We start from the raw sequence: 14,430 nt of genomic DNA, 5'->3' as shown, positions 1-14,430 counted from the left end.
AAAATATAGTCCCAGCCTCAGCAAAAGAATGTAGGCAAGAGATGACTCTGAGGATGTTAGCGGTTTAGAGAATGCTTGCTGTAAGCGCTTCAATATTTTTAATCTTTAAATCAGAACATTTTTGTTTTCATGTTAAGTTTTTCCAAGCAATAAAAATGTTATCAGAAAAATAATCTTTACAATACTAGTAAATGGCAATGAGTTTGTTAAAGTTCTAAATAGAATGCAAAAAAATGGAGAGAGGTTTTAAGTTTTTATAGCAGAGCAAGATATGTTGCAAAAGTCACAAAGTGAGTCGTCCCTGAAGCAATGATGGATCTCTAGTGTCTTTTTAAAAGAAGCTGTTTGTGATTCTGAAGTGAATTCCCTTCCCTTCCCTCCACTTTTTTTTTTTTTTCCGTCTTTTTTACTCTAGATCTGTGAAAGCTATTTATGTATCTCCAGATTTTGATCTGACAGCCTAACATGCAGCTTTGATGATTATCCTGGTGGTATTTTTGCAAAATACCTGTACAACTTCAGAGCTGGAGTAGCACTGAAAATCATTGTCATGTGGTACCAACTCATACAGTCACATTTGAAAACTGCACTCTGCAGTTTTGAAAGTTCTCTTAATTTGGAAACTCATCACTTTTTTCTTGATCTTCCAGCTTTTACTGTTAATTGTCAATGGAGAATCTGGCTCTAAGTTTAAAAGAGGTACTTTAAAGGAGGCTATAGTGAGGTGAGGGTTGGTCTCTTCTCCCAAGCACCAAGTGATAAGATGAGGGGAAATGGCCTTAAGTTGCATCAGGGTAGGTTTAGGTTGAATATTAGGAAAAAAATCTTCACTGAAAGGGTTGTGAAGTATTGGAACAGGCTGCCCAGGGAAATAGCTGAGTCACCATTGCTGGAGGTTTTCAAAAGACATCTAGATATAGAGCTTAGTGACATGGTTTAATGGTGGGCTTGGCAGTGATAAGTTAAAAGTTGAACTGGATGATCTTAGAGGTCTTTTCCAACATGAACAGTTCTGTGATTCTATGAGTTATATAGAAAAAATGTGATTCCTGGATGAACAGATCAATTACTTGCTGGACTGTGGGAGTGAGAAGAGACTGTTGTAGAAAGTGGGTGTACACTGGTGCTAAGGGATGATGTTGGCAGTATTGAGGGTGGGAAAATCTTAAAATGGGAATTTGTGGACATAATTTTAGTTAGATAAGAATAAGGGGAGAGACATGCTGTTATTGCAGTGGAGCAAAATTCAATTCCTCAGTTTTTGTTGAGACTTCCAGAGCGGGAGAAGACATAGGAAGAAACTTCATGAGTATATTCATCAGAAAAATAGCAATTGTTTTTTGCCAAGTCTTGATAAAATTTGAAACCTAACTTTTTTGTTCATCAAAAACATTGCAATTTGAAGAAGCTCTAAATACTTTTTTCTTCACTGTGCTTTGCTTCCCCTACTGTTGTGTGAGGATGTACTAGAGATTAGTCTGTAGATAGCAGAATTTGCCACAAGTTCATTTGGACAGTGAAGACTTTGTCTAGACTGTAAGATGAGGAAGAGGCAGACTTGCAGAGCTGTTAGAGCTTCATCCTGTGTGCTTTACATCCCCAAGTTTTATCAACACCGGAAGTGAGGTGCAGATGTCCCAGACAATGCTTAGAAGAAGTCAGTCCCAATTTGTCTGATGATGGAAAGATTCTACCCTGGTTGGTGCCTGTGCCCAGTTTGCTCAAATAAAGAGAACAGGAGTACTAAAGCTTGATGCTCTCAAGAGTTTTCCTCCTTCAGAAAACTAGAGTTGGGATGGTCATTTAGCATGAACACGATGTTTTTCAATGGGATTAGTGGCAGAGTCTGGTCTTGAGAATGGGTTGAGGTGCCTGCTTATTGTACAGGGTGAATACTCTCAGAGTTTGAAAAAAATTATGCCAGAGTCTGACCAGATGGCCTAGAAAGGCCTTCATCAAATCAGGGAGCTGTCATAAATATTAGGTTTGTTAGTTTGTTTTTGATGAAAATTCTGAAACTGATGTAGGTTTGTGAAACTCACTCAAAAGAACTTCATGTAGTAAGTTAGCCTGGTGATCATGCATGGCTGAGGTGGCCTACTGCATATGACAGGGCACAAGCAGAGAAAGGTTGCTATAGTAGATCGAGAATGGGACAATGACAGTTTAGGACAGCGTAGGTGTTCAACCAGTAAAACAAGATAATTCTACACTAGTAAGGTAAAGAAGAAAGACTGAGAAGGGAAAAGCATCATGATGGGAAAACAGGTAAGCAAGTTGATGATTTTGGCAGGAAAGCTGCAAAGTAGTGTGGTACCAGAAGAGCAAAAAGAGAAACTTAGTGGAAACATCAAAAATAGCAGCTTTAAAACCCAACTGGACTTAATTTTTTGTAAAACTTCCATAATTAGTTTCATCCAAATTTGGCCGTGTTCAGGCTATTCTTATGGTGTGTTTATCCAACCAATATCAGAAAGAAATGTTTTTGTATTATTTCTGGTACAGTTTTGTAAAGGGTTAGAGAATTACAAAAATATCTGAGATTAGTTGCTTTTCCAAGCTAACCTACCAAGCTTCTTCAGATTCCTTTTGTTCTTAGATAATTATTTTTGGACAGTGTTATGATAGCATTATGGAATGCCATCTTATCCATGAGGTACAGGCATTGCTTATATATGTACTGACTACTCAATTCAATATATACTTTGAAGCAACTGTTAAATGGTGATACTTCTGTTCTAAATATATTGTTTTGATTTCACAGGTGCCTGCATAAATATCACCAACATCCAGTGCCAAATGCTGCCATATAACTACACCACTCTAACTTCAGTTCTTTCCATTGTCAAAAGTATTGAAATGGAAAAGTTCCTGAAGTTCTTCAGTTATCTCAGTCGTCTCAGCTGCTATCAACACATCATGCTGTTTGGCTGTAGTCTTGCTCTTCCTGAATGCATCAGTGACGGTGATGACAGGTATTTGGAAACAAAAATCAGTCAGTGACTAGAGCCAATTGTGGTAAAATACTCTCTGTCTAATCAGACAAGGGCAGATCCCAACTAAGCCTATGTCCTTCTAATTACAAAACTGCTGTCTCTCAAAGCTATTCACAACACTTCTGCCAGGATAAGCCAATGGCAGTAAAGTTCTTTTAGAAAAAGTATTGCCAGTGTACAGAATGAAATTGTGATACTGGGATAGTCAGGTTTGTTTTCTCAGTAAGGGGACCAGAATTCTTGTACCTTATCTCTCCAATCTGAATGGTCCAAAATGGAATGCTTTATAAAAATTTAAATGCATTGGATATTTAAAACATTGACATAAAGTGTGGTGGATCTCAGTTAAATTAAAATTCAACAAGCAGGTAAAGCAGATTTTTAAGGCAACAGTCAGTCATTTCAATTTGTTTTGATATTTTCCCTAAGAAAAGTTTATCTTTTAAATCCATGTTATGGTATGAGATTAGCAGGATGTATTCAGAGACATGTTTTTTAAACTTCCCAGTTTGATTTCTACATTTACATAATTACACAGCATTACTATCATGTGCATGCACTTTTTTCATTGAGTTTGATTTGAAATAACATCAATGAGTTTAACAGTGCTAAAATCAACATATAGTGCAAACAGATTATTATTATTATTATTATTATTATTATTATTTAAACAATCTTTCTGTTGTTTCTGAAGGGGGTAAGAGTGAGAGGAAAGTTCTTTCTCCTCATTTTATTACCTGTAAAATTCAGTGGAAGAGAATATGGCACTTGAGCAAGTGATTCAGTTAGCACAACAAGAACCAAGAAGCTGAACGCTGTGCAGTTTAGAAGGGATAGGGTATTTGTGAAAAAGCAGTTTTATGAGAAGAGGTAAGGTGATTTGTAATGTAGTTGCTACTGATAGGTACAGTCCCAGTCCAGGCAACATACGCCTGCCATTTCCATCACAATGGAATGATTCCTGGATCAGTCAGTTAAGCTCCCTAAACTGACAGAAGATTAACCCAGGAAAAAAAAAGGTGAATAGGTGATTATATGGATAGGATTGGGTGAAGGTAAGGCACCATGGGAAAGAGTGCAATCAGAATGACCAGTAGACTGGCTGAGCTGTTTAATCCAAATACGCCCATGTATATCAGACTACTGACAAATATTTTCTATTAACCCTCTGTAACTCATTGCAGGATTAATTATAGTTCCTACCCCAGTAATCCAATAATACAATTGTTTCAGTTAACATACAGCCTAAGCTAACTGCTATTGTAGGAGATCATAAAGCCAAATCAGAAAAATGGCTTCAGGTACTAAATTGATACATGTACAGGTTAAACAACAGAAATAGCCATTTCTCTGTCACATATTCAGCCCTGTTTGGAATTTGACTTTCGCAAGCGTTTTGAAGGTGAAGGGTGTGTGTCAAGGGTACAAAGCTTATAACTCAATCAAATAAATGGAGTAGGGAAAGGCTAAAAGTTTTAGCTTTCCTTTTCCATTTCTCTGCTGAAGATACCTTTATTGTAGGGCTTACATTATGACAACTGCTTTGCTAATTTAAAAAGAAAAAAAAGTTAACAGTGAAGTTTGGAACATTCAGAGTTTTACTCCGGTTTTGGGTAGCAACCAAAATATTTTGAAATTCAAGAGTCAGGGTTTTTCTTTTTATGTGTGTGTTTGTGTATGTGTTTTCTACAATAGCAACTTTCTCCCATTTGTTTTTAATGTCAAAGCTGGGACTGGATTTCCACCCCCCCATACTCTGGAGGTCACAATGTCTCCTTTGATTCTTATTTTAAAACCTTTTTGTCTGGAAACTTCTGGATGCTTCAGGCTGATAGGAAAGAAAATCCAATGTGAGAGTGAAAATGATGCAGGATTACATTAAAATCTGACTTCACTTTAAGTAATCATAACTGTCTGGAGTGTGTCATAAGTGACACTGAAAATGTAGGCTGAGTGGCAATCACAGGAAGATCTTTAAGGGTGGATTTACAGAGTGCTAGTTTGTAGAATCTAGTTTACTAAACCTGAGCTGCTGTAGTTTACCTTCTGCATTTTTTTTTCCTTTAGACATTGACTGGCTGGTTTTAGTGATTACTGTTTTTCTTGTAGAACCTAACTATTCCAGGCAAATAAGTGTCTTTCAAAGCCAAGAATAATGATTTAAAGAAGTGTTGTCATATCTTTATTTGGGATGTGACTTCCTATATTTCTGCCCACTGATCTTAGTTTTTAAAACACGACTGAATTTAAGTACAATTGTTTTTTATTCAGTTTTGAATTATCTGTTTATACAGAAACCTGAGGGCTGTAGTTCCTGTCTTATGATTTGTTTCTGTGTTCGCTTTTTATAAATATTTAAATGTTTTGTGGAGCCATCCTAATGTCAATACTCAGTGAACAATGAACCTGTAGCAAGAGATTTTGCCTTTACAAAGTATTTATGGAATCAGAATATGTTTTATTTTATTTCAATTGATTTCATTTCAATTTGTTTCCTATTTGTATTTGGGAAGCTGTACAGACTTTATTATCTCAGAATAAACAGGGAATATTTGAAGTAAATAAGTCGTGTCAGAAACTTTGAAGTTCATTAGGATTTATTACTGTATGATCCAAAAGATGAGATGACAAAATAAGTGCATTACATTTTCAGAACGTGAATTCAGTCTAGGCAACTTTAAGTGAAACAGATATAGTAACTGCATAAAGATGTTAGTTAACACCTTCTCCTAGTCCCTAGTGATAATTCACCTTGATGAGACGAGTCAAAAGTAGATGAAATTGGGGAATTCTGTCAGCAACTCTGGGGTGACTCTGGAGAAGGGCCTTTGTTGGTATGAAAGGCTCTTGGAATAATGAGGGACAATCACTTTGTATGTGTTGAGCACAAATACAAAAAGAGGAGACAGGCCTGTTGAACAGGGGCATTTGGCAAGTATTAGAAAATATTCAAGGAATCTGGAGAAGCAGAAGAGCCACAGTGGAAAGACCCCAAGGATAGTGAATAGGGATAGGTCCCTGTGCTGTAGGCCTTTTTTGGATATATGGTTGCTTTTAACATAGTATCACAAAACATACACTAATAGGCAGAAGAGTTGTTACTGACGTTGTCTGTAATTCCTCCAGTGAATTCCTGCTGTCTCATTCTCACTGGCAGCACGTCCCTGATCACATTATCTATTGATACTTCCTTGTTTCTTAGTGCAATTGCTTCAAATTTATGTAGAGCATAAGTGACAAATGCTGCCTACACAGTAGAAAATAAATGAAACTTCTGTGATGCTCAGATGTTTATTCTTAGGTATTGTTGAGAGAATCTGTTGGCAGCTTCAGCCATGGGAGCAATAATTACAACAATGTGTTACAAGAAGCAACAAGAAGGGAAGTTCCAAACACTGATCTTTGGCATCCAATGTGCTGTCATTACACAGCTTTGCTCGATGTTTTAATTTATGTCTGTTCCACATTTATCTTTCATGTGTTTGTAAACATTGTTTTCATTAACACTTGAAGGAGATTAAGTTTCTGGGCAGGGAGCAGCTTCAGTGTTTGTGTAACACCCAGTGTAGTTAGGTACTGGAATTTCTGAATACTGCCACTATACTGTTGCTCTTAAAAATCATTCTTCTGTATCTTACTATAATAAAAATGAGGTGTGGCAGTCAAGAAATTATATAAAAACTTATATTTCATTCTAGCAACTGGATGTAATTGTTAGCCCTACTGTTCTAAGAAAACGTATACTAGTACCTTTAAAATGCTACTTTCCAGGTTGAAGTTTGAAAGTCCAACTAAAATCTGTGTGTGAAAATACATGGGAAGTTGAAGTGAATTAAGACAAAGCTTTTATTTGCTCATAATTTGGATAGTAAAGAGCTCTTTATTTAAAGGGATTATGAAACTTCTCCTTGGGTGAATGGAGGAGATATTTCCAACATGACTTCAAAATCAGATGTACAAAACCTTTCTTAACACTGTCCAGCAGCATTTCTAAGAGAAGATGACTATAGTGAAAATTGACATCTTAAATTTGTTGCTGTGCTTACTTAATGACTTCAGTGTAGTAACTTTGTCCTGTTGGGTAGCAGTCTGCAACCTATTGCCTCCAAACACTGGTACTTCATTTGTTGTAAGAAAAATCTTCTCAGATATGTTGGTTATCATTAAGGATTTAAGCTAATGAGTTTTAGTTTACCATTGGGAGACACTAGGAATGGGCAAAAGGTCAGTAACTGCAATGCAGTGCTTGTTTATTTCTTTATAGCAACTCATTTGTGTTGGATTCTGCAAGGTCTGCAGAATTTAGATATTGCATTCAAGAAGACAAAGAAAATCTGAAAAAAAAGTGCAATGTTTTCAGATTTTTGAAAGAAATTGTAAAGTCAAAATGCCTGTAAATTTAAAGTTTCAAAATTAATAGAGAAGTTCATAGTGGGTCAGCCTGTAAGTGCATAATGCAAACACTCCTTGAATGATACTTTCTAATAGTGCTTGCATTATGTGAATACATATGCTTCATCAAAAAGGCTTGGTAAAATCAGCAAGCTATGTAAGATCCTGAAGACCTACATACACGGCTTATTTCAGACTTGGAGTGCTAGGAATAAATTTGAAGATTATGGATTCTTATAATACCTCTTCATTGTCATGCTGTCTTCTAAAGCAGAAACAAAAAAGTGGAGTAATTCCACTAATCTTCTGTGTAGAGGATTTTTCTGTGTTTTCCAGAAAGCAGAGGAAATACCTTCCATTGACAGATCCCTAGAGTGTTAAATCTGTGGAGGTCAAACTTAATTTAAGCTCTGCCAAGAAAATAGTATTTGAGCAAAGCAAATTAAACAGGGTAATAGGCTCTCAAGGGAAAATTCTCGTGCACCTTTCATTCCTGCATCTGTTTATACACTAGATGCTTTTTTTCATGTCAGACATCTTTGAAAACAAAGTTGTGAAATGGCTGGTCTTAAGTTAGGGGTGAACGAGTCCATCTGAGATCATTGCTTGTTATCTTGATTAAAATCTGCAAAACTACTTCACTCGTGTAGTCCTGCATTATTTTTTTCTCTCAGCTTCATTATACAGCTTTCTACTTTAGAATGAAGAGAAAATGTTTCTCTCTGATTTTCTGACTCTCTCTTGAAAAGAAGTTTGTCATGTCAGTATCTGTATCTACAAATTTATTTGGTGTGCAGTAACCTCCATGGTACAATAAGAATAGTCAGCTAGAGTCATTGAAAGCCAAAGGGGGCTGCATGATATGTTAGGGTTGTGCAGAAATTACTAGTGAAAATTAGGTTAATAAGCAAAATATCCTTTGAAGAGGCAAGGATAGTGGGAAATAGCTCAGTGGAATTTTTTTTTCTTTTATTAATTTTTTTTGTGTGTGTGTGTGTGTTCATTGTCTTCATTGCTTTTCTGTAATTTGTAAAAAGGGACAAAGTAGAATGTTTCATTTTCAATATGGACATAAGCTAGGATGCAATATTAGGTCCAGAAAGCGAATTCAGAAATGCATGGTGTCTCTTATTAGAAGCTGACAACAGTTTAAAACAAATTCGAAATGAAGAAAATTTCTTTCAAGTCCTTTTAGAATATGGAAAAGAATCAAAATTCACAGAGCAAGGGATCTCTGTCATGCTTTGTGTAACACATGAATATGATCAGTGATGGGGCTATTTTCCTTCTCTTGCCCTTGTGAACTGCACTCTAAGCTTATTCATGGTCTTTGTTCCTCCTGCTTACAGTGAAATTGATTTTTATTTGATTTTCTTTTATTGCAGTGCACAATTAGAATTTTAAAAATAATTAGAAAAATAAAAATCATTTCTTAGAATTGATTGATGCTTTTAGAGTATTTAGTAGCAAATGTTAACATATGCATGTAGAACTTGTTCATGTAGCTAAAGAGAATTTTTATTTTAAGATTTTGAGTAGGAAACTATCAGCATACGTTTAAGTCAATACCTGTTTTTCAAAGTCCATAATGTGTTCAGTTTTGTATGAACTGTGTATGAATATGTTTACATTTTGATAGGTAATCCTACACTGGCACGTTTCAGTCTTATTTTATTCTACCTAATTTTAGTAAGAAAAACATAAATATGTCAAGTCAAAATAGCAGCTGTTAGGAGCTCTGGATAAGCAGTCTGATAGGTAACCTGTGACATAGCTGCTACACTAGCTTTTTGTAATGTATTTGTGCAGAGATGTGAAATTATAGTTGCAAAATTTTGCAATTCTACAGCTTGTAAGAAATATTTAAATTTCATTGCTTGTGATGATGCAGTTTCACAGTCACTTTTGAAGTAACTGTATTGAGAAACCCTCCTGGAAGGACATTTAGAATCCCCTGTCAGAATCCCTATCAAATTTGCACTGGTTTCATTGGAATTGCTGCAACCTGATTTAAAGAGTTCAGCTACAGCATTAGTGACGATAAAGTAACAGTGCTCTCAGGAAGAAGGTGGGATGATTTCCTCCTACTCCCCACAGTTTTGTCCTTTTACTTTCTTCTCCTGGCTCTATCACCATTTTTCATGCCATGACCCAAGCATGTCGGTGGAGGCTGTTTTCAGATGTTTATAAAGTAGCTACCAGACGTTTCCTGAGTTTGCAGTCTGCCTCTTTACACACCATGGGGATGGCTTCATCCTTTTTATATGCTTTCTTTTTGATGGTGGCTATTTAGACCAAGCAGTTAACGTGACTCAAAGAGATTATTCCAGCTAGATTTTTGGCAATGGTTTTCTGTCGAGATCCATCTACTCTGTTCATCAGTCTTGAAACAGAAGACTATAAACTTCAACTTTCATATCATGCATAAATCAGAGGTGGTTTTCAGTGGATGAAGTGCTTTCTAAGCAGAATGTTTGAAATCACGTTTTGTTTTAAATGTTGCCATATCTTGTTTTTAAGCCCTCAGGAACCTGATGGGCTGATTAAGTACAAGAAAACACACTGTTGTAAAATCTTTCTGTAAATAGATAACCAAGTTATAATCCAGCCCTCAGTTTTAAAATCTAGTTGTGGTTCAAGTAAGCACAATTGTGACCACACAACCTTGGAGATCCAGCTAATGAACATGTATTGTCAAATCCTGTTAAATAATGAAAACAAAAATTAGAAAGAAAGAGTGTTATAAAGTTGTGAATGCTTGCCCACACAGATAATGTGCTCTGCCACTGTTATTCAATTTTGTGTCCTTCATTGCTGATTTAAAGCATTCTACAAAGTAAATTAATGTAACTCGTACTGTTTAGCAGAAAATCTGAAGGACACACAGGGTGTGTTACCTGAGAAAGCTCAGACAAGTAGAACAACTGCATACTTTTTTTCTTTTTTCTTTTTCCTCCCCTTGGGCCCTTTGTAGCAGTCAATATGCCTTCTGATAGCTGTAATTTCACCAATAGTTATAGCAATTGTAATGGCATGGTCTAATTCTTTCATAAATAAACTGTTGAGGATAGAGCTGCTAATGGCAGATAGTCAACATGCCATGTATTAAGAGAAACATTTAATAATGTGTTGCCTGCACAATGTACGTAACCAGTTTCAGCTCCAGTCCATCCACAAACTGATTATGCACTAATTCTAAGTGAAATAGAACTGACTTACAGCAAGAAGAAAGTGAAATGGCTGGCAGGTGTAATGCACAGGGGAGAGATTCAAAGTAGCAACACTGTCTGTTTAAGATATCTGTCAAATTGCACTAAACAGTGTCTGTGTACTTATGGAAATATTTATGTACAATAACAGATGTCAAATACAAAGTCGTGGTTGAAACCATGTTGCACTAACTGTGCTGAACATACCTGAATTATTTTTCTACATAAAAGGACAATGAAACAACTTTTAGTTCAAACAGAAAATTTAGTAAGTAATAAACAGATGTATATGAAAAAAGAAAATCTACAACATGCAGATTCAGAAAGTGACATTGCACAGGGAAATGAGTTACAACATGAATTACAAGAAAACACACCCTCAAGCCCCAACTCCAGCTCTGATTAAAGCTAATTGATCAAGAAAAAAAATGTTATTTTTACTGTCCCACAACCAGAACATGTTCTTCATGAGATACAAATGAGACATTGAGTTGAGAACCAGCTGGTTTACACATGACTTCAAAGAAAGGAATACTCACACGTCTTGACATTGACCATATTCCCAAGAAACACATGAAGAAACTTTAAAATAAAGAAATGAAATGTCACAACTGTTATAATGTAGTTGAAATCAGTGTTGCATATATATAACTTGTATTACTCATAATTCTGTCCCTCATGAGTTATTTCATTAGTATTGTGTAATTGTTTCATATAAGGCAGACAAAAAAATATGCTAATGAGAAGACTACAATTGGCATCGTCCCTCAGAACTCAGACCTTGAAGTCAACATGTGGTACTCATCTTAGGACCCATTGTTACTTCGTCCAAGGCTGAGACAGTGTAGAGGTGAGAAACACGAAGTTCGTCCTTGCAAAGGGTGCAAGGGAAAGTACAGGTAATGATGTGGGATTGGTCAAAATGCCTATATTTAAAGTTCATTGACATGTTTTCATAGAAGACCATTACCCCAGATGTGTACAATTAAAAAAAAAAGTGCACCAGTTACAATTTTTTATGCCTAATATCTGTCCTGGGCACAAACAGGAAGAAAAGGTGGTTTGCTTATTAAAGCATTTCTATAATCACCAGGAATTTCTAGTATCTTCAAGTATTTGAGTAGTGGAACTTGAAATTTGGCAGGGAGGTTGCTCTCATAAGTGGTAGGCTCTGTATCATGGCTCTTGCAGGCTAAGAAGATAAGGGAAGTAAAATTGAAAAATTATTTACTTTAGGGTAACCTCTGCAATTTATTGTTGTTATAAAGTTTATAGACATATGCATATAAACTAACCCCCAAATATGGACTTACAAGTCTGAAAAATTGTAGCTCACGTGTTCTGTGTTGACAAAAGAGTGATAGAGAACTCTGAAAGCTTTTCCATCAGGGCCATGGCTCAGCTAGTGTTGGAGGGCCCATGAAAGACTCTCCGTGGCATTGACCCTCCTGGTAGCTGGGGGTGGCACTGGTGCCAGGTTGCAGGCTCTTGCAAAAAAGGGTCTGAAATAGTCTCTCATCTCAAACTCTTTTACAGTAATGTGCCAGTAGATGGCAGATGCAGTGTAGGGGAAGGACAGATCAGGGACAAAATATAGGGAAAGCTGGTCAGAAATTAGAAGCTGGAGAGAATGTTTTCACCCATTCAGAGAACTGTCATTTCCCTGCCCATACACAGTGGCTGTACACAACTACTGATATGTATAGTTTGCAGAGGACAACTCAATGTACAGAAAGTGATTACTTAAGAAATTAATTTAAAAATTAAAAGCTAGAAAAGTAATCTAGAGATAGACAATGGCATCCTGCATTGACCAAAATGACATTGGTGGTTCAGTGGGTGTGAGGCTAACTTTTACCACAACAGGCACCACCAAATCTGTCTGCAGTGTTTCACTCTCTCCATGGATCTAATGTACTGACCATGAAAACTTTCCCAAATCACAAAATAATCTTCTGTCAAAGTGTGTTGGGAGGAATTAAGGATGGAACAGAGTTAAAAGTTTATCAAGCAGAGAAATATTTTTCAGAACAGTCTGCGCATGGGAATGTCCCTTTGAAAACATATTTCACAACACTGCCCAGGGGAGTTAAGGGAAGGAGGCAGAAGAGGAAATCAGGGGGACTGGTTATTTTATGAGTGCATATTTTACTGATTGATTGCCTCCAGCCTGGTTGGCCTAACGATTTTCTGTGTGTATTGTCTATTATAAGCTGTGGTGTCTGGTCTCTAAGCTGGTTTGTTAACTAGGGATCACAGGTCTTCCTTACTTTCTCCTATGTATACAATATATTATTACGGATAAATAAATGGTGATCATTCAAATAATTGAAATTATTTACAATATATTATTACAGATAAATAAATGGTGATCATTCAAGTAATTGAAATTATGATTTACAACAAATCATAAAGTGGACATGGCCTTTTTAATATTTATTTGACAATTTATTATAGAAAAACAGACTTTGTTTTTACAAAACGAGATTTATTTCATTTAATAAAATGGAGTAACTGTAACACGTGAGCTTTCAGTAAAACCTTGCATTTTCACAAACATTGTGGGAGAATTAAAACTGGTAGTTTCCTATGAGACTTTTGCATGTGGACTCAAAACCACAAAAATGTAGCTGAGGGAACATTTTATCTCTACCATAACCCCTCTAGTAGGTATGAGTACACCATTTGTGTAGAAGTTAATAAACAAAAAGGTTTTTGATTGAACAGTGTTTAAAGGATTCTCTGAGAATTCATATGCTTTTCAGCTCATGCTTAATCTCTTTTAATGCTCAGCTTATTAACAAATACTTTTTAAACTATCTGCAGTAAAAAAAAAAAAAAAGTAATGAGAGTTCAGCTAAAGAGACATACTAAGTTTTTTGTATTTTTGCCTCTCCCATGAGAGGTAATTGTTCTTCTGCTGGAGCCTGCAGTGGTAAAGCACCATGCTACCTGCAGGCTGAACAGCACAGGCAAGTTAGTCACGGGATCATGCAGGTGGGATGGCCCCTCTGGAGCTCTTCTGCAACCTCTATTTAGATCAGGGCCAACTTTAAAGATAGATCAGATTGCTCAGGGCCATTTCCAGAGATTCCACAGCCTCTCTGGTGAACATGTTCTGGACCACATGTTAGATTTCAAGTTGCTATAATTTGGCAATGCTGCTGAAAGAATCAGTTTTACCCCATTTCTCTACTTGTTTTTCTCTAACTCAGCATTGCCCTTTTTTTTGAGGTATGAACTTCTAAGTGTGGGGGAAATACCCATAGAGTTAAAAATATGTCGCACATCTGTTCTTTCATCAAACTGCACCTTCAGCAAGAGTCTATTCCATAAATATCCTAAAGAGCAGAACTGTGCCTTAATACATTGCCTCCTTCCATGCCTGCTGCTGGCACCAGATAAATTATGGTAAGAGAGCCATAGACCTGCCCGTTTATTTTTAACATAATTGGTCGCTGAGTAGCAGTAAATAAAGACTAATCAAGATGGAGATTTTTAATCATCTTTTCATCCTTCAGTAGATTAAGCAACATGTCCATACTAAACTTGATCATTATCCAGAAATATTTAATTTATAGAGCACACACGACTGAATATTGAAACTGGGCCAAATATTGCAGTAATTGCTGGGTAATCCTATAAATTCTATAAATTCTCCTTAGCTTCTTAAAATCAGTATGCAGTTGTCTTTTAGAAGGCTATTAATTGCTAAATTATTGCTGTTCTGTGTATATATCCAAACATTTACACTGTAAATGTTCAGATGGAGGATTACCTAAACTAAGCAAGTGAGGTGAAATTATATTTGTGTTTTTTCATATAAATGTAAA

At 36.2% G+C, this 14,430-nt stretch overlaps 1 protein-coding gene across 3 annotated transcripts in view; it reads left to right on the top strand.

Moving 5' to 3' along the window:
- Positions 1–14,430, top strand: part of CORIN (corin, serine peptidase) — a 134,070-nt gene that overhangs the window by 37,325 nt on the left and 82,315 nt on the right. For all 3 annotated transcript variants that reach the window (XR_007166609.2, XM_048072933.2, XM_048072932.2), the window contains exon 4: positions 2,765–2,975. Coding sequence is in view for 2 of the 3 variants with exons in the window: in XM_048072933.2 (XP_047928890.1) it covers positions 2,765–2,975 (211 nt within the window). In the remaining variant the exon portion in view is untranslated. The remainder of the gene's footprint in view (positions 1–2,764; positions 2,976–14,430) is intronic.

Source organism: Anser cygnoides, chromosome 4 (genome assembly GCF_040182565.1).
Source record: "Anser cygnoides isolate HZ-2024a breed goose chromosome 4, Taihu_goose_T2T_genome, whole genome shotgun sequence".
NCBI lineage: Eukaryota > Metazoa > Chordata > Aves > Anseriformes > Anatidae > Anser > Anser cygnoides.
This window is presented reverse-complemented; position numbering and strand designations above follow the sequence as displayed.